Source organism: Telmatherina bonti (assembly GCF_933228915.1).
Source record: "Telmatherina bonti genome assembly, chromosome: 2".
In the NCBI taxonomy this organism is placed as follows: Eukaryota; Metazoa; Chordata; class Actinopteri; order Atheriniformes; family Telmatherinidae; genus Telmatherina; species Telmatherina bonti.
The window spans coordinates 32,160,699-32,188,301 of NC_136620.1; the positions used below are offsets into that span (position 1 = coordinate 32,160,699).

Genomic DNA, 27,603 nt, shown 5'->3' on the forward strand with positions numbered 1-27,603 from the left:
TCCCACAGGCCTCTTTCTATTCACTGTAAAGTCCTAAAAAGGATATGGTTTATTTTTTACATGCTATAAAAGAAGAAGTGACAGTTTGATCAGCCACTGCTGGAACTATAGGCTTGGATCTTTTAAGCCAAGAATTAAATAAGATATCCATGTGAAAAGGAAAAGGAGTGGGAGAACCTGACAGAGTAACGCCCAGCAGAAAGATAGTAGAATGCAGCTGTTTTGTTACTGTGACCTTTGTTTTGGGCAAACAGATTTAAAAGCAACACAAAAGGAAAGCCAGCAACAGGCAACAGCTGATGTAGGGCAGGCAAAGGAAGGGGACATGCCTCTAAGGCTCCATGGAGAAACAGCTGAATGGCCACAGCAGATACAAATGTACACATCCTCTGTGAAGTTAGATGAGAGTGCACACACCCTCATGCACACTTGCTTGCTCCTCCCTAGCTTGACTCTTCATACTGGTCTCTCTTCAGGTTTACAGAGAAGAGTCACAACAGACTACTACACACCATGAAGGAAGACGACTGTGATAATAGGAGCCTGGATAAAGCCAGGGTTTTGTTCTGCTGGTCCGACTGGAGTTATACTGGCAAAGGGAAGAGGACCTTGGTTCTGTCCCATCCAGGGTTCCCATTTGTGGGGCTGATTTTGTTGGCCATCCTCCCTGTTGGAGCAAGCATCAAACAGAGTGTGCCCAGGGTCAAACTCAGCCACAGAGGTAAGATCTTACATGCTAACATTTGTATTCAGGTTTAGAGGTAATCTATTTCCAGATTCTGTAAAAATGTCTTTATCATCTTTTAGTCTGTTTGTGGCATTATTATCTTTGCCTAATTTTATTTACTATACTTGCTATGTGTTTACAAGGAGTTTAAACATGGATTTTTTTTTAGCCTTCATGTTAAATTAAACATTAGTTAAAACATCACAGTAAAGTGGAGTTAAAGATTTAAAACTCAATGATCCATTGGCCCCCATCCTAATTCTGTTTGTCCCTTTTGTTACTTTTCTGGTTGCTTTTTTGTGAAAAATGAACACAATCTTTTAATCCCCCTCGTAGCATAAATCCTTTTTATGCAAAACCAAAGCCAGGTTTTTAGGGGAAAAAAAGTGCCTGCAGTCTGAAAATGCAAATGTTGGACTTAATTTAAAAACTGCATTGTTACAGTTTTGTCATCTTCACTGCAGAGCCTGCTGAACATTTTGATGCACTTATTTTATTTCAGACTCCTGCATGTATAGAATCTGTGTACTGTGTCTATGTGCTTTGCTTTGCATCAGCTAAGTCAGTTTGATTTGTGCCGCTAGGGGAAAGTAACATTATTGCACCCTTAAAACGCACTTTAAACTCCAGTGCAAACTTCACTTCAAAGTCCCCATCCCTAGTGCAGCGTATGGACCACAAGAAACCACACAAATGAACTTCAGTCTTGCTCCATAAAACTGAATCCCCACTGTGACCCAAAACTAAACTCAGTCTGACTTTAGCCTCTAAAGGCTCTCTTTTGGGAAAGACTTCCAAAGCCCAGCATGGCTGGAAAGAGATATACACGTGTGTTTTCAGTGTCCAAAATAAATAAGTTCAAGTAGCTGCAGGAATAATGATTATGTGGGTCAGTGTTTACTCAGCAGTTAGGGTAACATTTAGCTCTCTGTCTCATTTTATGTTCGTTCCAACACAAAGTAGTTCATTTCTGATTGCATTTTAATTGGACTGTGTGTGTGAGACATCTTCTTTGTACTTTACCAGGGTGTGCCCCTTGGCTTTGACTATGATCACGGCTAACCAAACTCTACTGTTCATTCACGCAAATGGTCATCTGACTATAATGTGGTTTCCTGTGAACCCCGGCGCAACAACGGCAGACCAATGTCCATATTTGGCTTTAGTAGTCAGGATGACTGAGGCAGAAAAACATCCATCAAAAGTGAATCCTCAACCCAGTGCACACATCTTGTCATCATCTCATCAGTGCACACTGTTCAAAAGCAACACCACCCAGCAGTGACCACTCTTCAAACATCACCCCCTCGTGTGAAAGCACAGCCTCGCTGAGTGAAGGCTGAAATGATCAAAGTGAGATCATCCCTGATTAAGTTAACACCTTCCAAACAAGTACCCTCCACTGCATTAGCTTTACCGTAAAATCCCATGTTGAATAATGAACTAAATCAGACTCACAGACAAGGAGATGTGGCCTTCTGCCAATAAAAAGATCTGACTACATATATTGTTTTTGCATGCTGCATAGTCAAATTGTCATCTTGCATTTGGATTGACATGAAATGAAAACAATGAAACAACTCTTATCTTCTTGCGGCTTTATTTTCTTTATTATAAAAAAAAAAAGTTCATTTTCATGTTAATTTCTACATAACTAAACAGATATGTTTAGTAACTAGACAATCAGCTGATCTAAATACCAAGTACAGTGAGGCTGTTTCTAACTAATATTGCACCAAATCAATTCGTGTGGCAGATTGATATCATGGATACAACACTGGCTTGCAGTTTTAAAAAGACCAAAATTTATTATAGAAATGTCAAATATCACCTGTGAATTGGGCTGCTTATCCTAACCCTGACCCCCTAACCCTAACCCATGTACAAAAACCAGATGCAGACATCTGCGTTGTGAGAGTTTTTTAAACATCCTTTGTGATTAAAATTGACCATTTTTTCTTTACAAGCACAAAAGATTGACTAGTTGCAACAGACAACAACAGCATGATTACAGATCTATGCATCACTTTTTTAGATATTCCTCAGCAGTGCTTAAAAAAATCCAAATCAAGTCGGCCTCTAGTGTTTGACAGATCCTTAGGATTCCAGAGAAGCTCATCAAAAGCTAATCAAGATGTCAAAGATTCGCCCCTTTTTTTTAAGTAAAGGTGTGGAGCACAATGCTGAGCAGCAGCATCCAAGCAGACTGTTCCTATGGACTCATAGTACTGTGTACAGAACAGATTACTGTTATTCAGGAGGTGGGGAGGGGGTTAATCTCTCTCTGAGGAGTCTACTGGGTATGATGTGTATGAAGGACAGAGATATCAGCATGTGGGGGTTCTGTGTGTGAAAGCATGTGTATAGGAGGAGGTATTAAGCAAGATTGTGTGGTGTAGAGTGGTCTCAGAAGTTCAAATATTGAAGGTTGCTAACCCCTCCAATCCTTCACACCAAGGGGGTAATCACAATGTCAATCCTTTCAGAGTGACTCCCACAGGACTCTCCTGCTCCGACCCAGTGTTTACTCAAGGCATGGCGCTATACTGGTGCACTGAAAAGAGCCTGCTGATGGAAAAGATTTCCTCAGATCAAGGAGATCAAGGACACAGTGCTGAGCTGAGAATGTAGTTACATTCAGCTCCCCGAAAAACCTTCTTTAATATGATCCCTGGACACAGAGTGGAAGGCCAGCTGGTCAGAACTAGCTACATGTGCCAATTCTTTGTATACGGTAGAATGAGGAGTGCTACAACTGTAAATGCAAGTCCAGAGCAAACTACCGTCATGGAGTTAAAATGATTTAAGTTCTTTAACTACAGACTTGGAGAAAACATGCATGTTGAATTCCCTATTTTTCATGGTCTTCCACATCCACTTCCCATGCAATAGCTTAACACCAGGAATTTCTATACCCTCATAATATAATCTTATGTTTATTACGCATGGCATACTCTGCTAGCAGAGTTCATATTTGCAGTTAAGTTCAGTCATCTGCAAATGAGGTTCATGTGGGTTTAGTAGAGCAACAGCAAGGACGAAGAAAACATGTACCTGCTTTTTAACCGCAAGATATTATATTGCAAGATGTTAATGCATGGTACTTACAGAGAACAAAGTACCACTGAAAATACCCTGATGTAGACATCTGATAGTGCACCTATATGGGTATAATACAGTCCAAATCATTGCTACTGTAACTCTTCTCTATCAGCAAGAGTCAATGAGGCGTTGAACCACTGAGGATTAAGTCAGTTCAAGTTAAGCCATGACGTACTGTGTTTTTCTCTACAGCAGGCAGCCTTCTACTTGTCACAACAACAGGATCCTACCAAACTGTGTATTGCAATTTGACAAGATGGTGCTTTTTTTTTAAAAATGTAAGTTATTTCCCTCTAAAATTCTGCAAAGTATTTGACCCCTATTCTCTCTCATTTTGGGGCAGAATTGCTGCAAGCTGGAAGTTTGTCTCTGTTTTTGGGTCCTGCCGATGGCCTGCACTCCCACTCGCTGCTGTTGGACGAGGAGAGGGGTCGTCTTTTGTTGGGAGCCAGGGATCACATCTACCTTTTTGATGCTGACAACCTGGTGAAAGCCCCCAGAAAGGTAAAGTCGCACAATGTGGAAGTGACATACAGAGTGAGAAAGAATGACATGATTGTGTAGGAAAACTAAACCAATAATGTAGTGAATTCAAACTCATGATTACACACATGCCCACAGACACTTGACCTCATAGTCACCATGAATGGTCCATTGTAGAGTGCATTGTAGAGTCATTTAACTTCATCTCATGACACTTATACCTGTTCTGCCATTAAGAGGGGTGACGTAAGGTGTTTTTTTCCATTACTGCGTTGCTGAAAGGCACTTAGGGATGTTTTGTTTTAGAGAAGCGCTTACCTCTCAGTCACCAGCAGTCTGAAGCCGTCTGTCTGTTAAGGTCAGGGTCATCATGTTGGAGGGCACATGCACGCACGCACTCGCAGGCAACTGAACACATAAACATTTGCAGAGTATACACACTCACCATTACACATTTACACAAACACATGCATTTGGATGGATGCCACATGTTAAAGTTTGTAGATGTGAGTGTGTGTTTATGCAGCTGAAGTTGATCCATCAGTGGGAAGACTGTTTATTTGATCTTTATCTAGTTGTTTTAACTCATAGTCTTGCTCAAAGTGTTGCCTTTCTGCTGCCTCTTGGGTCATTGATACTGATGTAAAAGAGATATGCACAGAAAGTGCAACTCTGTGAGACTTTTGGGACCAGCCTTGACAGTGAATACGATCCCCACATGCAGACCTGGTGTTTACGAGTTAGAAAAGAGGCATAACTGGGATTGGACCAATAGAGACAAATAATAGGCTCGCATTTCCAGGTGTTTCAACCATGATTCTTTGGGAAACATTTGTTGTTCATACAAGCCCGCTTGCTATTTTAAACCGGTCACTCATTTCAAATTCAGTGTTTCACAACCTGTTTAATCCTTTACATGGGCACGCTGTACTAAGTCAACACTTCACATTGAAACATGCTGGTTTTCTTTATGAATTCCTCATCCATGAATAAGTTTTGGCGATAGCGCTCCTTGGTAGGGTTTAGTAGAGGGAACACACTAAGCACATAAGCCTGTTATAACACATGTATGAACATGATTGAGCACACTGAAGCAACACTGGATAAGTGATCTCTCGTACCAGCACCTGGAAGTATTAATCACTCTATGACCTGACAGCAGTCGCCTAGAAATGGGTAGAAATGGGAAACACAAATCTGTTTTCTTTTTTTCTTGTTCAACATTTATTTATGCACCATTCAATAAAAACAAACTGGAAAATGCTGATGTTCCAAAATGTGCAAAAGATGCATATAACAAGGGTTAGGTTAGGGTTACAAAGAAACAAAAAGTAACAAAAGAAAAAATATGATTATAATGTTTGCCGACAAAGTTACCATTTACTCAGTACCCAGGGGTTTGATTCTGGCTGTGAACCTTTGCTGCACAGCATACCTAATTTTTTCTGCTTCCTGTCCTGGCTAAGATGACCCCCCCCCCCCCCCCCCCCCCACACACACACACACACACACACACGCACGCACTTAAAAAAAGTGTCTGGCTTCAGACTGTCTGTTTGTTGATTCCAGAGTTGAGGGGTCTACTCTTGTTTTAAGCCTTAAAAAGGCACTAAAAATGGTTCTGAAGACTCTTGGCCTGCACTTATCATTAATATCAGGTTGTGGGGTCAAGAGTTTACACAGAAGTCATTTTAACAAGTTCTATAAAACCATGTACATTTCAATGCACAAGTAAAGAAGACACAAAATAAACAGTTGCTTTTCAGATTGAGTCTGTTTTCGCTCTGTCTTGTAGGTCAGTTCTAACCCTGTTTGTGGCTTACACAAATGTATAGGGCTCTATAAATATAACTAACATTGACAGGAATATAAATAAATTATATTGAATAAAATCTTCTATTATTTGAATGACTGTTTTTGTTGGCACATAAAATGTGAAACATTTACAGTTTATTTTCTGTCACTAGATCCACTGGCCTGCTCCAAGGGAAAGAGTTGAAACATGCCAACTGGCCGGAAAAAATGCAAATGTAAGTCTATCTGAGAAAAGTTCACTTCGTCCATGGATTCTAGTGGATCTGCATGCCATAAAAATTCACCATCCTGTTCAATCAGGTCTTCCATCATAGTTCATCCTTCCTCTCTTTCTGTCCCTACTTGTCCCAGCTGGAATGTGCTAACTTTATCAGAGTCCTCCACAATTACAACCGAACACATGTCTATGCCTGTGGGACAGGAGCCTTCTACCCCATCTGCGCTTTCATTGAAATCACTGGCCACAGGGAGGTAAAATGCATATGAGTGAATAGGAGCTGGATTAAAAAAAAACAAACAATTGTCAGTGGTTAAATACTGACAATAAATAGGCCTAAATATTTAGAAATATAATCCCTCTCTTCATCCTGTAGGGGGGTGTGTTCCAGCTGCTGTCTGACACAGTTGATTCTGGCAGGTTGAAATGCCCCTTTGATCCCTTGCAGCCGTTCACCTCCGTTCTCACAGGTAAGATGACACGTTGTGGGTAAATTTGCTGGAACTTTATTGCAGCACACTTTCAGCTTTCCTAGAAATAAATGCTTTTCTCCTCTCTGTTATTTTGTTTAAATTTGCATTTATAGACCGCCCCCCCCCCCCCCCCCCCCCCCCAAGCTTTTTACTCCAAATACTTTTGGTTGAGAATCAAAGAATCTAAAGTTTTTAGGTAACAACACAGCTTTTGTGGAGATATCTGTAGGAAGCAAGTGTTTTAAAGCCTCTTTATCATCATGAGTTTTTCTTTTTAGTCCACTGACATCATGAAGTGATGAATAAATTTATACATTAATAAAGTATTTTTAATACTTTATTAATTCATCAAGTATCAAAGGATTGAATAGTAATTATGTTAAATTATCAATTAAAATAAATAAATAAAATTATTAATATATTCAATATTAAATATAATAAAGGGTTGAATATAAAATATGAAAGGATTAATAAAGTATCTTTCATTTCATTTCATAAAATCATGAAAGCAAAAGGTGAAATGTCAGATTGTTTTTAAGTAATTCTGGGTAACTCCTGGGATAGACTCCAGCTCCTCCATGACTCCAAAGTGGAATAAACAGCATAGAAAATGGACAGATATATACTGAATTCTATAAATAGAACATGCTAATAGCAATAATTGTGTTTGTGAATTTCTAAGTGACAACTCCCTAACATCTTTGCAGATGAACACTTGTATGCGGGCACATCTTCAGACTTCCTGGGAAAAGATACAACGTTCACACGCTCCCTTGGCCCCCCTCCTGACCAGCACTACATTCGCACAGATATCTCTGAAGACTACTGGATCAATGGTACACACATGTTTGCATATGTGCACATTAACACGCAGAGTGCACTCAAAATTTGTTATTGCTTTTTCACAAAACTTCCAGCTTCTCTGCAGATACAAAGAGCCTCTCTGTGCCCTCGGAGGGTTATTGGCATTCCAGAGGGAAGGAAACAGTCCACTTATTCATTTAGCTGGAACTTTTATATGAATGCTATGGCCGAACAGGGACCACACCTACAAGCGAATTTACAGTGCACCACAAAGTTCGCAGACTTAGTCACAGTGCCACATGCATGCACTTCCGCACACACACGCACGCACATGTGATCTCGAGGGAGACCTCTCTGCAAGCATCTTCTGCCTCAAGTGTTTTACAGCCACTGACGGGCTGTGGTGTATCAACAGTTGTCTCCAGGATCTAAATCCTTACACATGGTCTTCACATTTCACAACCACACGGTCAGAGATGTCTGGAGTAATTATTTCTCTCTCTGTCTCCCTGTCTCTTGGTGTGTATAAACAGGGTGTGTTAAGAGAGAAGAACACAGCATCTCTGTGGCTCTTTCTTTTCCTGTGAGCCTGTGGCACATCTTTCCACTGCTGCATGACTAACAATGACCTTCTGTCGAGCTCTGTGGTTTATTAAGCTGTTGCAGTTGGGGAATCACCTTCTGGTGTTTGGCTCGGCTTTTAGGGGTAGAGCTAATGTTGATGTAATGTCACTGCAACTTTGAAGCTTTTGGACTCGCTCCCCCTTGAATCAGGACACTGCAATACATTGTTTCTGGCGTCCTTCTCATTTCTGCTGTTTTCTTACATCATGTGCTGTTTGCCTCTGTTGTTGTAGCGTGCTGATCAAAGCCAGAAAAAAAGAAATAATTACTTTCATTTGTTTTACCATTTACATCACACCAGACTGTCTTTAGGTATAAATTATACTATAAAAAACTATTTGTGTTAAGTATAATTAGAGAGAAAAACATGTAATAAATTATATATATATATATATATATGTATATAGAAAACTGAGAGAGAGAGAGAGAGAGAGAGAGAGAGAGAGAGAGAGAGAGAGCCTGAGTTTCTATATTCAGGTCCACTAAGGCCAGGCACTCTGATGAATGGTGTCCATGGCACACCAACCTATAAACAGAATAAAAGTTACTAAATCAACCATCACATCTTTTCTGAATTTTTAATTTCGGGCACGGCCAGAGTACATGTGTCTGGTGGTCAAAGTGTGGTCTGCAGTTTTCTCCAGCATTTGTTGGAGTGTGTGGCATTACATTTAGCCAAAATCTAAGGTATTAAAATCACATATTTGATGTGATTTAATTTTTAAATTTCATGTGTTATTATCAGTAATAACATTACTTTCGATCCTTAATTGGTAGCTTAAAGTGATACGACTGAACTTTTGCACTTTAACACCGCCTAATGAAGGCCAGTCTGGCATTTGTCTTGCATCCTGTTTCCTTTTATGACTCTGTCCAGCCAGTAAAAGTCAGTCCCATCTTAACTCGTCTTATCTCTTGTTCTTTATTTCTTTTTCTCGCCTTCCCCTACAATGTCCACTTTCTTTTCTTTGCTGAAGCGCCTACAGTATGTGTTCAAAACGACCAGTGTGTTGATAATGTTTGGTGGTGTGTGACATGGTGCTGTAAAACAAAACACAGCTGTCACTTGAAGCCCCAGGCTTAAAAAAAAAAAAAAAGTTGTGAGGTGTGTTAGCTCCACCCCGGGACACTGCAGGGCGATGATGGCTACAAGAATGTGCATAATAAATGTCAAACATACAATTAAAATGTGTCAGAAGCCTGGAGTTTTTAAGATGGAAGCTTGTTTAAGTTGCTTTAAAATGTAATCAACATATAGATATTGGACTAGTGTGTGTTTTGGTTTTGTTTTATTTTTTTCATGTTGCTTGATATCTCATGCTGAGCTATTAAATCAGAAATCTGGTTACTAAAATGAGAATAACTGTCATAGAGTATGGAAATAAAAAGCAGACACAACGTTAAAATATTTAAATTCTGACTTAAAAAAAAAAAAATCTGATTTTTTTTTTTTTGGACCGACTGCTAACTTTACTTTGAAAATATTTTGAATCTTGAAGTTATGTGTTTAAATTCAATACAAATGTGTTAACCAGGGTGTTTCTGAATCATTCAGGATCTGTGTGTCACACTTCAATGTATATTATCAGACAAACAGAAAATCATGTAAATGTCAACAACACTACTTCAGGTTGCATTTGCAACCTGCAGGACAAACTGGATATTTACATGCAGGCCAGCTAAGCTTTTACTTGCAGAAACGTAGCAGTAATTAATCACAGCTCCTTGCCGAAGTAGTGAGAGACAGTAAATAAACACATGTTAAGTGATGTGTTAAAGCTACCACGAGACTGCTGTTGATGGTGAAGCCATTACTTACACTTTATAAACGCTACTGTCTCTCTTTTCTCTCTCTGTCCTCAGAGGCCAGGTTTATTTCTGCCCATCCAATTGCTGACACGTACAATCCAGATGATGATAAGATATACTTTTTCTTCCGTGAGGTGTCGTGGGAGGGTAATGACAAGAGCATCCTCTCCCGAGTGGCTCGTGTGTGCAAGGTGAGATATTACACGAGAAATGGGTGTACAGTGTGGGAGGTGTAAAAGGACAAAGAGAAGATATAACCACCACGGGAGCAGGAAGGAGACCATGTATATGTTTACTATTAGGAAACATACAAAACAGTCGTGACTTCTGCAGTGATCTGATCAGCTAAAGGTGGTAGGGATCATCCTTGTTACATATGTCTTTTTATTTTTTTCAAGGTATCTAAAAATGTATTTCCATGTGAAGTGCTGTCAAAATAGCGTTTGACACATAAAAAGGACAAATATCAGGATGTTTAAAGAAAAGACAAAAAAAAAATAATTGCACCAAAATGTTTGCTTTAAATCGGTTTAGTGTGCATGCTTGCTGGCATGTTTTGCATTTCCATAATAAAGGATGATTTTGCCTCCTTAGAATTTTAACCACGATGGGGCAAAAGTTACAGGTCATAATTCAAAGGTGCACAATTACTAAACCTCAAATGCACACATGAGCTTAACCTTTTAGGCTATTTCATTGGTCAGTTGATCGAAGCTGTAAGATGTTTGTTGATCATGTTGCAATGCAGATAAATTCTTTCTAACAAAATGTCAAACTGATTTAAAGTTTGTTTTTTCTATGTTCTTGCCTTGATTGTGTATGCGGTGCTCTTGCTCTGTTTTAAAATGTATCTATGTTGTGACTGTGCTGTCACACACTATCCTTCAGACTGGCCCAAATAACTTGGTCCTGCTTATCTACAGGTATGATAACACAATGTCTTTCCTAGATGTAGACAGCTTGTCTGTCCAAAAGCTCACATCAAATGCAACCTTCATTTGATTCTCCACGTCTCTTTAGTTTGCAGAATTCTCCCCACAGTTAAGATGGACAGAGAAGCAGAGCATGATTGTGGACCCTGTGTATACTACAGTTCGCCATTATTCACTTGAAATGGGATTAGTTGACACTGCAGTTTGCTATCAGCATTCAGAGATCTATTGCTAAATTCTTCGAGAAAAGCTTTCAGCGTGTTTATGACTTGGGAGTAAGCTGTAAGGCAGCCTGAAAGAAGATGCCTCCACATTACAGAGCGCTCGTTTTGTTTTTCCTCTTTACCATCTCTCTCTCTCTCTCTCTCTGTGTCTCGAGTGCACTTTGTGTTTTTTCTTACTTGCATTATCAACCAGTGTGTTTTTCTCTGTGTAAAAGGATTGGGGGCACTTAAGATCAATGCTCTTTGAAGATTGTCACCATGTGAAGCATTGTCATTAAGTGCTTGCATATTTTAGTGTATGCTTAAACATACGTGTGTTTTAGTGTGTGTTTAACCCGAACAACCTTTTCAATGCCACTCATATATCGGCTGAGTTCGACAAGGGGCTTCTCCTACGTTTTTCAGGTATTACAAAGCGATCCACTTGAACTCTTTTTGCATAGCTCAGTGGAAGGTTGTAATTTACAAAAGCATTTTATATGTTAGGTCAAGCCTTGATTGTCGCGCAGAAACCTAAAACATGCTGTTCCTCATCTGGTTTCTCATCTTCTTTTCTGATTGGCCCCCTTCCCCCTCTCTCTGTTTTTTCCCTTTTCTTGTTCTCCTGCACATAATTTTACGTAGACGGTCTCCTTTGTGCTCGCTAAGCTAGAGACGTGTGGTTCACCTGTTTATTTTCCTAATTAATGGAAGAAACCTGAGTCAGGCTGGGACGGTGTGTGTGTTGTTGTCTGCGTGCGAGTCGATTAGACAGATTACAGTCGAGCTGGGGCTAACTGCAAACTGTGTTTTATTAATTGTTATTGTCTCATGTTCGCGTTGGACAGCTGCACTTTTCTTGCTCTGATTTTGTTACTGAATATGTGCTTGCATTGCAGAATGATGTGGGTGGGCTGAGGAGTCTAACCAATAAATGGACAACTTTCCTCAAAGCCAGGCTGGTATGCTCTGTTCCTGGACCGGACGGTGTGGATACACACTTTAATGAACTCCGTAAGTGACTGTGAGATTGAAAGTTTTCTAAGACAATGAAATGGCTTATATCTTGTTGTAGTGGCCTGAGAGCTTTGAGAAAATGATGGTGTGAACCAAGCATGAGGATGAATGTGCAGATAAATCTTTTACTGTGCAGAGAAGGTGATAAAGAACTTAAATAATTTATCCCCCTCCTTTCTCTTGAAGAGGACATATTTCTGCTGCCGACCAGAGATGACAAAAACCCTGTTGTATATGCAGTCTTCACGACTTCCAGGTAGGTTTTCATCATGCCATCATCTACCTCCAACACACCAACCCATGGATTATCCTGATTTGTTGCTTTTACTTTCCTCCCAGTTCCATTTTCCGTGGTTCTGCAGTCTGTGTGTATAGCATGGCAGACATAAGGGCTGTGTTTAATGGAGCCTACGCCCACAAGGAGGGACCTGACCACAGATGGGTAGAATATGAGGGCCGAATACCATATCCCCGTCCTGGAACGGTATGTTGATTACCTCATGGAGGACCTGAGACATTAAAATCAAGACAAAAGATGAAAAAAGCACCAGCTCTCTACACCTTCTAGCTACAGAGAACTTTATTTTCAGAAACTAAACTATGAAAACATCCTCAGTTTTATTTCAGAGTACAAAATAATAAACATGACGTAACTGAAATGAGGTGGATTCAAGGGTGAAAAGCTCAAGATGCTGCAGGGTATCTCATCATCTGCGCAGGCAGCCTCATTATAAATGACATAGCCTTGGCTTTGATGAAGTTACTAAACATGTTCCATCAGATTCTCATTTTAATTTGTTCAAGAAATGCAATCAAGACAGTAAACGGATGCCTGAAGGACACATTGTACAAATTTCAGGTGCATAGCTGAGCCAGATCTCAGTTTGACTTATTGTATGTGCAGAAAGAGGGGGCAGGAGTTCAACAGATGTTCCACACGATTTTTTTTTCCTGCAGTTTGTACATTTACCACCAGAAGGAGACACACTCCAGTAAATGTTCTGGAGAGACCGCTTGATATTTGAAAAGCTGATAAGAAATGCAAGGGAAAAAAAGACATTAATAAAGTTAAGGGTGTGACACATTTCTGCTCTGTCTCCTAGTGTCCCAGCAGGACATATGATCCAAGGATAAAGACCACCAAAGACTTTCCAGATGAGGTCATCAGTTTCATTCGTTTCCATCCTCTGATGTACCGCTCTGTGTACCCGCTCACTGGTCGCCCTGTGTTCACACGTGTCCGAGTAGACTACACCTTGACTCACATTGTGGTGGACAGCGTTTCGGCAGATGATGGACAGTATGAGGTGATGTTCCTGGGAACAGGTAAGAAAGTCTTTTTCTCTCATTTGGCTCTTGAAAGTTCAGTTTCAAACAGCAGAGGGCAGTAGTTACACATTCAATTCAGTTTTCCCCAAAGAGACGTGCTCAGCACTGACACACATGCACATCTTTACCTGTTTGTAAAAAAAAAAAAAAAAAAAAAAAAACTCTTTACAAACCCAGTCTGATGTTGGTCTGGTCTTCAAGCTTTGATGATGTAAAGGCTCAACGTCCTCTTCGCTGGTCTTTGTTATAGATATTGGCTCAGTTCTGAAGGTGGTGAGCATCACCCAGGAGAACTGGTCAACAGAGGAAGTGGTTCTTGAGGAGCTTCAGGTTTTCCAGGTGCGGTGCACCACATAAACACTGACAAAAACACGCGTGCAGATTTGTCTGTGAGGTTTGCTTTTTAACTGATGGTCAGACAGCTGCTTCATAAAACTGAAATATTTGGCACCGTTTTGTGATGGAAACTCTAAAAGGATGATGCATTTTATAGTGTTAATCAGTGAGTTAATATAAGTTTACTTTTCTTTCCTTCCTTTTCTTTCTTTCTTTTTCCAAATGATGGTGGATTCATTTATGTTTATGAAGGTATTCAAACTAGTTTAACTTTTTTTTTTTATAGGTGCCCTCTCCCATCCATCATTTGGAAATTTCTTCTAAACAGGTTTGTCCGTGTTCTCCTCAATTTTCTAACTCATTAGTTCAAGCCACATGCATTCAGACATGTGCACAAGCCTGAAGTGACAGAAGACATACTGCTTTATTTGCTCCTTGTTCACATGTGTATACAAATTTCCTCCTTGTTTAGAGCTGCCCATGATTTCTCATAGCTCTCTCACCCTTCCACCTCATTAACTGAAGGTCATGGGGTGTCAGCAGACACTTCAGCCTCAATCACAGCCTCCATTAATCTCCGGCACTGTTGAACCTGTGAATGCATGTGTGCGCCTGCTCCCTTGTGTTTATAAGCAAGTCAGACCAGATCATCAGGGTTGGATTTGAGAACATTCTCTAAATGAAGAAATTGCTAATTACCATTTCCTTCTGACAGACACTATTTTAAACTTTAGATATTTTGGATGAATAAATACTTTGACTACAACTTACTCTTAAACTTAACTTCAGAGCTGGAACTTTAATATGTGAAAGTGTAAGGAAGAAAAAAGTCACAACAAAAATCTTTTAGGTTTAGTTTTGATGTATGATGCATAAAACAGAGCAGAAAAAACCCTGAATAATGGAGAGCGGAGTATATGTCTACACAGCACATAGGCAACTCTATTGAGCCCAACTTTTAGCCCTACTAACTTGATACTTTGTTTCACCATAGCAACAGCTCTATGTGGGATCGAGTGAAGGGCTAGCCCAGGTTTCACTCAGCAGATGTCATCTGTACGGTCAGGCTTGTGCTGAATGCTGCCTGGCACGAGACCCTTACTGTGCCTGGGATGGACACACATGCTCACGATACATCCCTGCATCTAAAAGGTAGGGTGAATCATAAATGAGCTGCTCTTTTTGCAGTAATTTATTTGTTTTGTATTTGTTTTGTATTTTAGTTGTTCACAAAGTCCTTGTTTCCACACATGACCAGTTCTAGGAGAAACACTCAAATATAGAACTAGGTCAGGTAAAATTAACAAAAAAAAAGTCATATTAGCATAAAATATAGTGCAACATTGTGTATGATAAAGCAATGAACTTTAATATTAGTGATCAAAAAGCAAATAAAAAGACAACATAAAAGCACACGGATGACATATCTGTAGCTCTATAAAATCAGAGCTGTCGGGAATTCATAGTTCTTGTTTCATACTTTCTTTTTTGGTTCATTTGACCTGCTCAGCATTTTTCTTTGCCAGGTGCATTCCTTCTTTTAATTGTTAGTATACTTTTAGGGGGCAGAAATTAGAGAGGCTGGTTTTACTTTACTTGATAAATGCAACTGTCATTTCACTCCTTCTGCATAGTTCTGGAGGTGCAAACACTCCGTTTGTCTTTAGTCTCATGCTTATTTGCACGTATCCAAGTTGTACAAAACATATACCCTGTGGGTGTAGGTCATACTGCCATACTATTTGCCAGCGGGGATGCTATTATTGTTTTGGCATCAGTGGAGGACCTGCTTTTGGTCTCTGGTGCTCTTTGAAAGCTGATCTTCAGTGAATATGGGCTACAGATGTCCCATCACAGAGGACCACGAGGAAGTGGAGGAAGAAATCAATATAAACTAATGGAGCCCAAGTGAGCAACACCACATATGTGGTAAACAAACTTGTGCCCTTGAAAGAAATCAGAAAGAGGCATAATTAAGTTCCCTGGAATACAATATTTTTTTATACAGAATTCATTAATAGGATAATAAAAATAAAAGAGTTAAGAGTTATCAGTTTGAATCATCACTGTTTCTAGGAATAATAATCAAACAATTTAAGAAAGAAATGTGGGAAAACATTCCCCTGGGATCTATGTGAGGTAAAAAAAAAAAGCCATTAAGTTGCTCTTTACTGTAACTCAAACGTCTCCTGTTTGCCTTCGCTCCTTGTTTCAGAGCTACACTCTCTCTCGATAGTTACGCCCTACCAGTGAAAGACGACTGGCGTTACCACCACTACGTGGGGCTAAATCATTAGCCAGACTCTTTTCCCGTGTTGTTCCGTGGTGGTGGAACAACCTGCCAAACTCTGTCCGATCTGCAGAGTCCTTGTATACTTTTAAGAGCAAGCTCAAGACTCGGTGCTTCAAGGAGCAACTGGAGTCCGACTTGCACCTATGATGTTCTCTACTGTTTGATTTTGTGCTTGTGTTGTTCTCACTCTCATATTGTATGTAAGTCGCTTTGGAGAAAAGTATCTGCTAAAATGACTATAGAATAGAACAGAATAAAAAAAAGAATAGAATACTAAGCTGGTAAACAAGAAGCCATCAGAAATCACTATGTAATTAAGTGCTAGTAATAATTAACAAAATAACATTAAGATGTTTTATTGTCATTATTTAATTGTTTAAAGAGTTGCTATAAAAAGTTAAATCTTTGTCTAAAATGTGCACTGTGCACACATGCATATATATCTAAAAAATAAAACACATTCTTATGATGGGCTATTGTTCAGTCCATTTTAAACAATAATGCACTCAACTAAAGATAAAAATTCAATTGTCATGACATCATGCAGACCAAAATCTCCACTGTAATAACTGCAAAGCACTTATTTATAAGTTTCATCACCATTTTAATATCGCATGGCATCATGATCAGGCTTGTTTCTGATCTTGGCTTCCCTTAGCGTGAGAACATTTGAGCACTTAGCGATCACTTAGTGATCTTTGAAACTCTTAAACAACATCAGTTCCAACAAATTAGAGATATCTTGGTGAGGGTTTCACGGCTTGGTAACCAGTTTTTTTTGCTGTTATGAAATAAAGGTTGGAAAGCTGTCCTCCTGATTCCTTTGATCAAGTTATGATACATGATCAGTATTTCACAACACACTTTATAAATTAAGATATGAATGCCTTTTATCCCTAATCCGTGTGTGTGTTTGTGTTACAGACGAGCCAGAAGACAAGACATCAAGCACGGAGATCCTGCCATACAGTGCTGGGACACACAAGACAGTATGTGACCTCTTTCCGCGCAACACATTTTTCCTGCCTTTGTATGGAGACCTTTATTGATTTGCGATCTGTGAATACACATCCAGTCAACAGATACAGTGCTGCTCAATGTGGATGAAAAACATTTAATGTGTTTCATGCAGTGAAGAGGAAGTGTCGATATGCAGCATGAAAATCATTCTATAGATGAGATGAGAGGTGCATAAAACTTCTGCACATCACTGTGTCGTCCTTCACATGTGGAAACCAGCAGTTTATTAGAAAATGGGAAAAGATTCTCAGATGAACAACAATCCTGTTTTTTTTTTTCAGGTCTTGCTGGGGGAAAAGTGGAGGGCAAGGTTCTCTTCGGAGTGCAGAACAACTCCACCTTCCTTGAATGTATCCCTAAATCTCAACAAGCCCAGATTCGGTGGTACATACAAAGACCAGGATCTGAGCGCAAGGAGGAGGTCAGAATTCCTGTTCATCCACACAAATCTTCCTGCACATGCTACCTTAATGCTCGTATGAATCATTTGTTTCTCCCAGGATTTAAATTTACTCCTGTCTCTCTGATGTGTGAAGGTGAAAATTGTTATTGGCATGTACCAAAAACAGGTTTTGTTACTTTTGGGTGTTTGTGTTTTGAAGGATAGTTCATAAAGCAAGAATGTTATGGAGCAAAAGACAAAAATGTATTACATAAGGGGTTCGCAGCTTCCAAAAACATCATACTAGACTTAAGCCTCCTTGGCACTGAAGCCTGAGCCTTAACCCTTCAGCAACAAATCAAGTCACTGCCTTTTCTTGCTGAGGTTTATGAATTGTCATGGTTTTCTATGAAAATTGCAGCTTGTTTTTGTGGGAAGTATGAAATCACTAAATCTGGTCAAACCAAAGGGATGGTGAAGAGGCAGAATCAGGGCACAGTCACACCAAGTCCGCTTTGTTCGGCATATGGGATGCATGAATGTGTAAACAAACTCTGATTTGGATAAAAGATGCAGACTCGGTCCGCCTACAAATGCAGGCTTGTTTTAAGTGAACCAAAATATAGGAGCTACAACACAAAGTGCATTGTGCATGGCATCGCGACTTAACTCAATCAAAACACACGTGTGTGTAGGGCGATAGGCGAAATAACTCACGGTCAGACATGGAAGAATTTGGTAAAGATCCTGATAAAAAGGGGTTGGGCTGGTGGAAAAACTGGTGTGTACACACTTAGAGTAAGTGGAACTTTGACAGCAGCAGGATGTGGCAAAGTTTTTGTCTTTGTTAGAACTGTGAGGAAGTGGTGCCAGTTTGAGGCGTCTCCCGACATACTGACTAGGAGGAGCTCCGTCCCCATCTGTAACTGTGTAAAATAGTATATAACATGTATGTAGGGCTGCGCAGTATCTGCAGTAAAAGGTAGAAACAATCCTACCGCTCATCATACCTCCCCCAGTATCCCTTCAGACAAGTAAAACACAAGATGTGTGCATGAGACTCATGTATGGAAATACAGGCACAATGACAATGCAAAGCAACAGAACGGCCTGACAAACCTTTTACACTTAACACTTTACTCCCAGATAGAAGCAAAATACATCAGTGAACATTGTTATCATGTGTCAATTTGTATTTGACTTCCATGTTGAACAAGTTTCTTTTGCATAAGTATGTGGAGCTAAACAAAGGGGGGGGGGGGGGGGGGGGGCGCAGTGGCTCTGGTGGTAGATCTGCTTGTCTTGTGACCTGTTGGTCAGTGACCACGAATGTTCTCTGAGGGCCGGTCCCAAGCCCGGATGAATGCAAAGGTTGCATCCGGTGTAAAACGTATGCAAGTTCACCTGTGCAATGATTCGCTGTGGTGATCCCTTCAGAGGACAAGCTGAAAGAGGATAACAGCATGTGGAGCTAAACAGCATCAGTATGTCCTTTGCATCCCTGGATAGCTGTGGATATGATCTTTTTAATGAAAATCCAGAATGCAGCATCTTCAAATAAAAGCCGTTTTCACTGTGACACCTTGACAGTTAACCTAGTGTGTCCTCCATGTTGGATGACCTGCATGTGACATTTATTATTCAGCAATATTACATTTGTATTTTCACCTTGCAGTTACATGTTAAGTCCGTTGAACCTGTCATATATCTAAGACAAATGAGCAAGCCTTGTTAACCAGTTGGGTTCAGCCAGGTGATCTGTGAGCTGAGATCCACGCTCCAGCAGAAATTTGCATATTTACCCCCGAGCTCAAACAGGTAGCTGAAGACGTGAAACCCTTCCAACCTTTGTGTAGAACAGCAGCCCCTGATGCTCAAATCCCACTTGGCCAATCACCTGGTGTTGAGAGGACGTGATCAGATGTTGTTTAAAATTTGCATAGCAGTGTAAAGAACACTTTTAGGCTCTGAGTCAAGCGACTACATCTCTGTGAGTAATACAGTGCGTGAAGTTTATGTGTGGAACGACTTGAGAAATTCTTTCTTTTAGTCCTTAATTTTTCCCCAGCAGGCTGCAGCGCAGTGCGTGTACACACTGCTACACTGATTCAAAGACAGCCCCTGTACTTTGAGTTTCTTGTCAGGTGGTGTGACATTGTCCTTATCTGTGCACTTCAGTTTCAGAAGGGTGCAAAACAGCATGTCCTCGCTAAGGTTTCTATCAAAACTCTATCTGATAAAATGAGCAGCGTTTGAGACGTCGGTGAATTCATCTAAAGCATATTTCCCTTTCATAACTGACCCGTGACATCCTGGGCCTTGTCTGTGATGCGCCTGGATGATGTCCCATCACACAGAGAAACTGCCTTCTATCCCTGCGTTGTCCAACTCGTAACGGTAGCAGCAGGTTTTATTTGGATTTCCTCAATTTTATGTGGCTTTTTTTGTCTGTGGAGAGAAGCATGCCAACTGCCATGATGCCTTTTGAGCTTTTGTAGGGATTAACCTTTTTTGGCCTTTCAGTTCTCACTTTTTGGTAGAAAAAAATCTGCTAGTTTAGCTGCAAAAGAGGGAGGCTTTGTTTGCAATTGTCTTAGCATTTTAAGGGCTGGAAATTTTCATGTGCACCTCAGAGCCCACTATACACAGTAGGTGTTGTACTTAATGGGTAACAACGCATGTGAATCCATATTGGATATATTCTTCTTGATACTTATGATTTTTGGAGGTCCAGCTGCTCAGGAAGCCCCTGATGGTCTCATCATGTGACAACAGAAATGGAATGCCTTTCTGATGGCAGTCCCTATGCTGTCTTCTGTTGCATTCACTGCTGACCCCTGCCTTGTCTTTGGTAGGTATCAGCCGGTGTTTCAATATGCAAAATAATATAACATGCTCCAAGCCTACTGTATTGATCTGAACTGTGTACTGGTAGGCTACATGGTGGTTTTTGTCAGATTTACTTTGGTAATTTAAAGTCACCTGTCACTCTTAACTAGTACTGTCTGTCATGAACACCTTTAGGGTCATATTGAGAGAATTCTGAAAATCATTTCATGACCCCCAGGAGGTCAGAACCTCCAGTTTGGAAAACTCTGGTAGAGATAGTTCCACAGCAAATGATTACCAACACAATCATTTCCATGAGCTCCAGAGTTGTCCTCTGCACAGACCCAGCTTTTTTTTATCAGTTTGTTTTGTTTCTATAGCAACCGACTGATGCCACTACACCAACAGATGCACTTTCTGTACACCTCAAGAAGATATGCAACATCTTGGTGGTGATACTGAAGGATTCAAAATGACTTTAGAAGTACAGTTCTTTTATGTAAACAGTCTTAGTGTTTGAATTTCCAGGCTATGCTGTTCTGCAGCTGACTTCTCAGGTATTTGTAGCCTCCAGCCATCTTCATCAATTATCCCAATAAGGAAATATTGTTGGAATCTGCAAATGATTGGCTTACACCCAAAGTCCACAATCACCGCTTTTGCTTTCTTCGTCGTTAAACTAAAATCCGTTTAGCTGCTGTTTCATGTTTGTGTTAAAACCCACTTAGTCATAGAAAACTTGTGGAGAAAAGAGGATGGACATAGAAAACAAAAGAGTGATTATGTTTGTAGTGTGAAAAAAGAGAGTCATTGATGAGTTTCTTGAATGGAAGAACAAAGACATGCTTTCTCAGCTCTTCAGTGCCCTCCCCTTCTTTATCAAAACATTCAAAACCATCCTACACCCACTTGGAACAGCCCCCGAACTGCTGAGCCCACTCAGTCCTCATCTGTGTTTCCACTTCTAACCCTTCTAATTCACTCCCACCATGGTCCCCTGTCCTCTCAATCGGGGGTGAATGTAAGCACTGACAGGTGCAGACACCACTAAAGACCCATGTGTTTCTTTACAGGCTCACACCACAGAGAGTCCTGTGTGTTTTGTTTGTGCATGAGTGTGTGTGGCTGCGTGTGTCTTTATGTACCTCCTACGGAAATCATAACAGTGGACTCCCTTGGGACGGCCATGTGTTTTAGGTTAATGAACACAATAGGGTGTTTTCTATGTTTGTGTGTCTAGGCATGCAATCCTATGTGAACTGCTGTACTGTAGATGAAGTGGTGAAGGACTGAATGCAGGGCTTCTTCCACTCACAAGACTGTCTTATTGTAGAAGTTGATGCTAAACAAACAGAAGGTAAACACAAAGTAAAATATACACAATATGACATACTGTTAGCAGGTTTATTGATATTTGTAATTGGAAAGTTTCCACATTGTTAGATTCATTGTAAAATTGACATGAATCAACTTCTAGATGAACAATTTTAAATCTTGCAGCTGTCTCTGCCAACAAATAGGTAGGGAGAACCGCCATCTGGTTATTGGTACTTCTCCAGTTTCTCATGCTCCTTTTTCCTGATATTACCATCATTAGGGATGGGTACAACGATCACTATGGCTTTCCTCTGCTGCTTATCCATGATCACTTTGTCCGGTTGGTTGGCCACCACCATTTTATCTGTCTGGATCTGGAAATCCCAGAGGATCTTAGCCCTCTCCTTCTCCACCACCATGGGGGGAGTTTCCCACTAGGACTTAGGGGTCTCCAGTCCAGTGCACAGATGTTCCTGTACACTATGCCGGCTACTTGGTTATGGCGCTCCATGTATTCTTTGCCTGCCAGTATCTTGCACCTTGCTGTGAGGTGCTGGATTGCTTCAGGGGCTCCTTTGTACCTGGGATCCTGCCTGGCATGGTGGATCTGAAACCATATCTGATTTAATGAGCCATTCGCAGTTTCACTGTACCAACTGTATGTACTTTGAAACTGATTAAAAACCACCATCAGAAAGGCCTTCAACATCTGGCATGGGAGCAATGGAAAATAGTTGAGGAATAAAGCTTTGGTTTTTTGCAGAATGAGTCTATCCTCACATTGATTTTAGGTCTCTCTGACATTACATGTTTTGTGTTGTGTCTTTAGGTTTAGTTTCCTGTTTTATTTAGTAGTTTTCCTTGTTTATTTTCCTTGTGTGTTGTTTCCTGTTTTTTTCTTGCTCATTAGATTCACCTGGACTCAGTTTGTTGAATTCTTACACTTGTGTCTTGTTCTGTTTATGTATGTATTTATAGCCCTTGGTTCTTGTTCTAGTTTGCTGGTTCATTGCTTCTGTTATTTTCATGAGTTTGCTTCTTTGTGTTAATGACCATCAGTCTTCAGTTTTTGAGTTAGTCGTCTGCCTTGATTTTTTGGAGTAAAACATTTTGATTTTGCATTCCTGCCTCCTGTCCTGCATCTGGGTCCACACCTCCACCCATTCCTTGACACTCTCCATCTGGATCTCAGATAACGGGTTTCTGAAACATATGAAAATATGGAAAAACACCACCTCATAACTCTTTATGGTTGTTGGAAAGCATGACTTGTATTGTTCCCAGTACTACAGGATTTAAGTATTGTTGCAAATCCTTGCATGTATTCAAACAACAATCTTATTATTTATTTTATTTGACCTCTTTAGCTAACAATATTTTCCCCCCTCCACTTGTCAGTACAAATGTGGTGTCTAAGCAGCATTTGAAGGAGGGCATTTCATTTTGTGTTGCAGAAATGGGACTTTTTTATATTTTTTCTTTGCTGAGAAGTTAAAACTTAATCTGTGTGAAACAAGAATCTGGATTTATGGGCTTGTAGTTGTAAGATGTCCTTGTTTGTCAGTTGATTCCTGCAGCTGAGCAGCAAGTGATCTTTTCACTGTGTGGCTCATTTCACTCTTTCAATCCCTTTGTTTTTTCCTCCCACTCTGTTTCCTTCTGTCTGTCATCCCTTTCTTTCCCCCGTCCCTCATCAGTCCCACCCCGATCTCTGCTCACTTCTTGCCTTCATGTTTGTCCACTTTGTTTTTTTTCACACCTTTTATGTTGTCTCCACAATTCACCGCAGCTCATTCCTCTCTGTGTTTTCCGGTTTTAGTGAAGGCAACTTCAGCCAGCTGTTCAGGGCACCTGCTCTGTCTCCTTTTACTCCCCTTCACTCCTATCCTGTTGTCAAAGTAAGCTAATAAATATTTTTGCTCAAAAAAGTGGAGCTGTCTTTCTCACAACATATTTGTATGTGTGTGTGTGTGTGTGTGTGTGTGTGTGTGTGAGTGTGTGAGTGTGCACTCATCTCCTGGAGTCTGGAATGCTGGCCCATTAGGAAATTACGACTAAAAAAATGATGTTAAATGTCAAACCAAATCTTCTCAAAAGGCATGGGAGAGATCTTAATCTGACGCTTGAAACATCACATAAACTTTAGGATTAACTGAAAAAAAAAAACACTGATACGTTTAGTTGCTCCTCATGTATGCAAATAAATATATAAATGTGTATTAATTGTGCCTTTAAATAAAAGAAAAAACAACAACCTTTCAATACTTTCAAACATGCATTGCTATCCTTTGCAGATGGATGCTGACTTAATCACACACCCAGACACGCATGCCAATTGCACACACATGCACACAAATAAAGACACCATCTGGATAAATTTAAATATCTGGCATTGCTGTTTAGTCACAGATGCCTCTGTGTTGGATAGCTGAGGGGGTCTTATGAGGCTCACAAATAAGCACATAAATACTGAATGTATGATTTGAAAATAGAGTGGTGCAAGTGAGGTGTTTACGTGAGTAATGTGTGTTTTATGTGCTTCATGAAGACACTTTGTCACGTTAGGGCATGAAGTGATGCAGCAGTATTCAGACAGGTTGAAGCTTTAAAGTCTTTCTCCCTGAATGATACATCATCAGTGTCAGACCCTAACACCGGAACATTCTCACATACACAGAAACACGCATACACACTACACACACACGCGCGCATGTGTATGGAAAAGGGAATACAAAGCCATGACACACACATGGAAAAATTCATGGTAATATTCTAGCTTTCTTCTCCATTATACCTTGAGAAGGTCAGAGCAAGGCTTTGGGAGTTATGCTTTTGAAGAAGCCACACATACTGGACACACACACACACACACACACACACACACACACACACACACACACACACACACACACACACACACACACATTATAATGCCCTTTTCGACACAGCTGTGTTGTTTTAAACCTTGGCAGCAGCCACATGACCAGATGAATCACTGAGGATGCTAAATGAAAAGAGCACCATAAACATTAGCATGCCACTTACTCTTAAACCTTAACGACAAGCACATACGTTCTCCAAATACTCAGTATGCATCCGAAGATCTGCCCACACCACTTGACCTCTGAACCCCCTCACACTCACACACATGCACACAGGCTGTGGGGGATTCTCACCACACCTAGCGCAGTATGTTTCCTGTTTCAGAGAACATTACCTTGTTAAGCACACCTTGGATATAAATCTAGCGTGAAAATGTATGTGTGAACGAGGTGGGAGGTTGGTCAGACTGGTGTTATGTTCAAGTTTAGATGGATTTAGTCTGAGAAGTAGGATGGATGATGTTTTCTGTACTCCTGCAGTGTTTTCCTCTGTTAGAATCTAACTAGTTACATTTATTTGGGAATTTAGTGCAGCTTGAAGCTTTTTTTTTACTTCACTTTTCTGACTGAACTAAATAAACTTCAACTTAGATTTAAAATTTTCTTCTGTTGCCACCTTCTACTTATGGTACAAGGCCTCTCAGATCGATGTATCGTTCTTTTACTCCATTTGTCATGCAGCTTTTTATAGTAATTGCATTATAGCTTTTGTGCTGTACATTAGGCGAGGCAAGGCAAGTTTATTTGTATCGCACCTTTCATGTACAAGCCAATTCAAAGTTCTTTATATGAAACATTAAAAGCATTACAGGAAAAAAAGCATAAAAGAAAATACAAATAACAAAATCATAATAAAATCATGAATTATATTAAAATAATTAAAAGCAGAATTAAGTAAAAGTTACTGTGCAAATGTCATGCATAGGCGCATGAGAAAAGAAATGTTTTTAATCTGGATTTAAAAGTTTCTACATTTGGTGAAAGTTTAATCTCCACTGGCAGATTATTCCACTTGTTTGCAGCGCAACAGCTAAATGCTGCTTCTCCATGTTTAGTCTGGACTCTGGTCTGGACTAGTTGACCCGCTCTGCTTGGTTTATATTCTGTGAACATATCACAGATGTATTCTGGTCCAGAACCATTCTGGGATTTGTAAACAATCAGCAGGGTTTTGAAATCTATTCTGTGATTGACTGGAAGCCAGTGTAAAGATTTTTAAAGAACTACAAACTAAACAATTTTGTTGAAATAGTTGATTTGTGTATTAATTCATAAAAAAAATGTTTACTTTGACTATAGGGAGACTGCAGTTCTAACTATTTGTAGCACTTTTAAAACTAAATGTATAATTGATTACTTGCTAAAATGATCAGTGGATTAGTGCATAATGAAAAATAATTAAGTATAATTGGATGCACTTACTTTAGGCATTCACAGTTTAGATGCACATTTTTATCTTCACAGCAGCAAAGAATCTGATGATTTATTTGATTTTCAGAAGCCTTTTAACAAACTATGACGCCGGTTAGTCTGACTGAAAACATATGTAATCACTTCATTTTGCTATTTGTGACATGCCTCCTGCATCTTTCCATTTGTCTCTCAGGTCAGACTTGATGACCGCGTTGTCCACACAGACCGAGGACTCCTGATCCGCTCCCTCCACCCTTCTGATGCTGGTGCCTATGTCTGTGTAGCTCAGGAGCACACGCAGTTCACCTACACACTCCTCCGTCTTACACTGCAGCTCGTTCCACAACCTGACAAAAAGCCCAAGCACATCGACGATGTGGCGCTGGAGCCGCACCTCGGAGCAGACTCTCGCCTGCGTCACAAAGACTACCTCAAAGTCATGAAGTCTCCCTTCCACTCTCTGGAAGAGTACTGTGATTCTCTGTGGCTGGATAAGAGGTCTTCAAGAGTGCGAGGACGAGGCTTGGGGATCGGGAAATGGAAGCACATCCATGAAATAAAAAAAAGCAGGAACAGGAGACACCACAGAGAGAGGGAAGAAGAAAGAGACAGAAAAAAGCGAGGGAGTAAGCAGGACGGCCCAGCACGCTGAATTGGCTGTGTGTATCATTCATGTGAAATGTCAATGTCAGATATGCAGCTGAAGTTGAACAAAGATCTGTTGCATACTTGAGATGAAGTAACAGTGCAAGATCTACAACATTAACACCAAGCAAGTGAATGTGTTACTGTGTCTGAGTTCGGATGTACCACTTTTTCCCTGCAAACCAGGTTAGAAGACATGGAAAGTACCTCTTCATTGATGAATTTTTTTTCTGAATATCTGCTCTTATTTTTTTTTTTTTAATATAAAACATTTTAAAAATGAAAATGCTTCTGCTTTGTCTAAACATAATGATTTTTAAGTGAAAAGCTGAATTATGCAGTGAGCAAAAAACCATTTTGTTTATCCAGTAAATCCGTCATCAGTCGAGAAGTGAAGGACTGCAAGATGACTAGTCTTCAGCAGCTTTCATTTCTAACGTTTTACCCAAAACTACGGATAAAACGTTTTATAATATCAGAATATTTGACAGGAATGGTTCAAAACATATAAAAAAAAAACAAACAAACTTTTCCTTTGGCAATGACATTGCATTCATGTTGAATGACTGTAAATATATATAAATATATAACATGTACAGGAGATACAGCATGCTCATTTTTTTTGTCTTACTATCATTCTGTTTATAATAATAATAATAATAGTAATAATAAAGTATCCGGTTTGGCTGACAGAATAACATATCTTCATACAATGCCTTCCTTCCTGTCTGTTGAAGTTTGAATAGATTTTGTAACTTCTTACTGTTTCTTAAAGTTATTTAAATACATTTATCTCAAACACATCTGAAGTGACTGCTTACTTACACTGTGAAGAGACAAAATAAGTCTGTGATACATTCCAGTACTGTTTCAGGCAGTTTCAGGCATACAGTGGCCGTGTTGGGTGAATGTTAGTTCAGCTGAGCCTCTCCTGATATAGTAACACAAGTC

At 40.0% G+C, this 27,603-nt stretch overlaps 1 protein-coding gene across 1 annotated transcript; it reads left to right on the plus strand.

The window, feature by feature from the left end:
• Window positions 1-588: 588 nt before the first annotated feature.
• On the plus strand, window positions 589-26,935 carry sema3d (sema domain, immunoglobulin domain (Ig), short basic domain, secreted, (semaphorin) 3D; the record flags this gene model as incomplete). The annotated part of the gene is made up of 17 exons (XM_079257810.1): window positions 589-721; window positions 4,173-4,333; window positions 6,280-6,342; window positions 6,479-6,598; window positions 6,721-6,814; window positions 7,525-7,653; window positions 10,109-10,245; window positions 12,089-12,203; window positions 12,393-12,462; window positions 12,546-12,690; window positions 13,310-13,532; window positions 13,786-13,874; window positions 14,158-14,199; window positions 14,866-15,023; window positions 17,089-17,153; window positions 17,466-17,605; window positions 26,201-26,935. Coding segments are annotated over 17 exons (2,343 nt in total), but the record flags the coding sequence as incomplete, so codon positions are not given.
• Window positions 26,936-27,603: the final 668 nt, after the last annotated feature.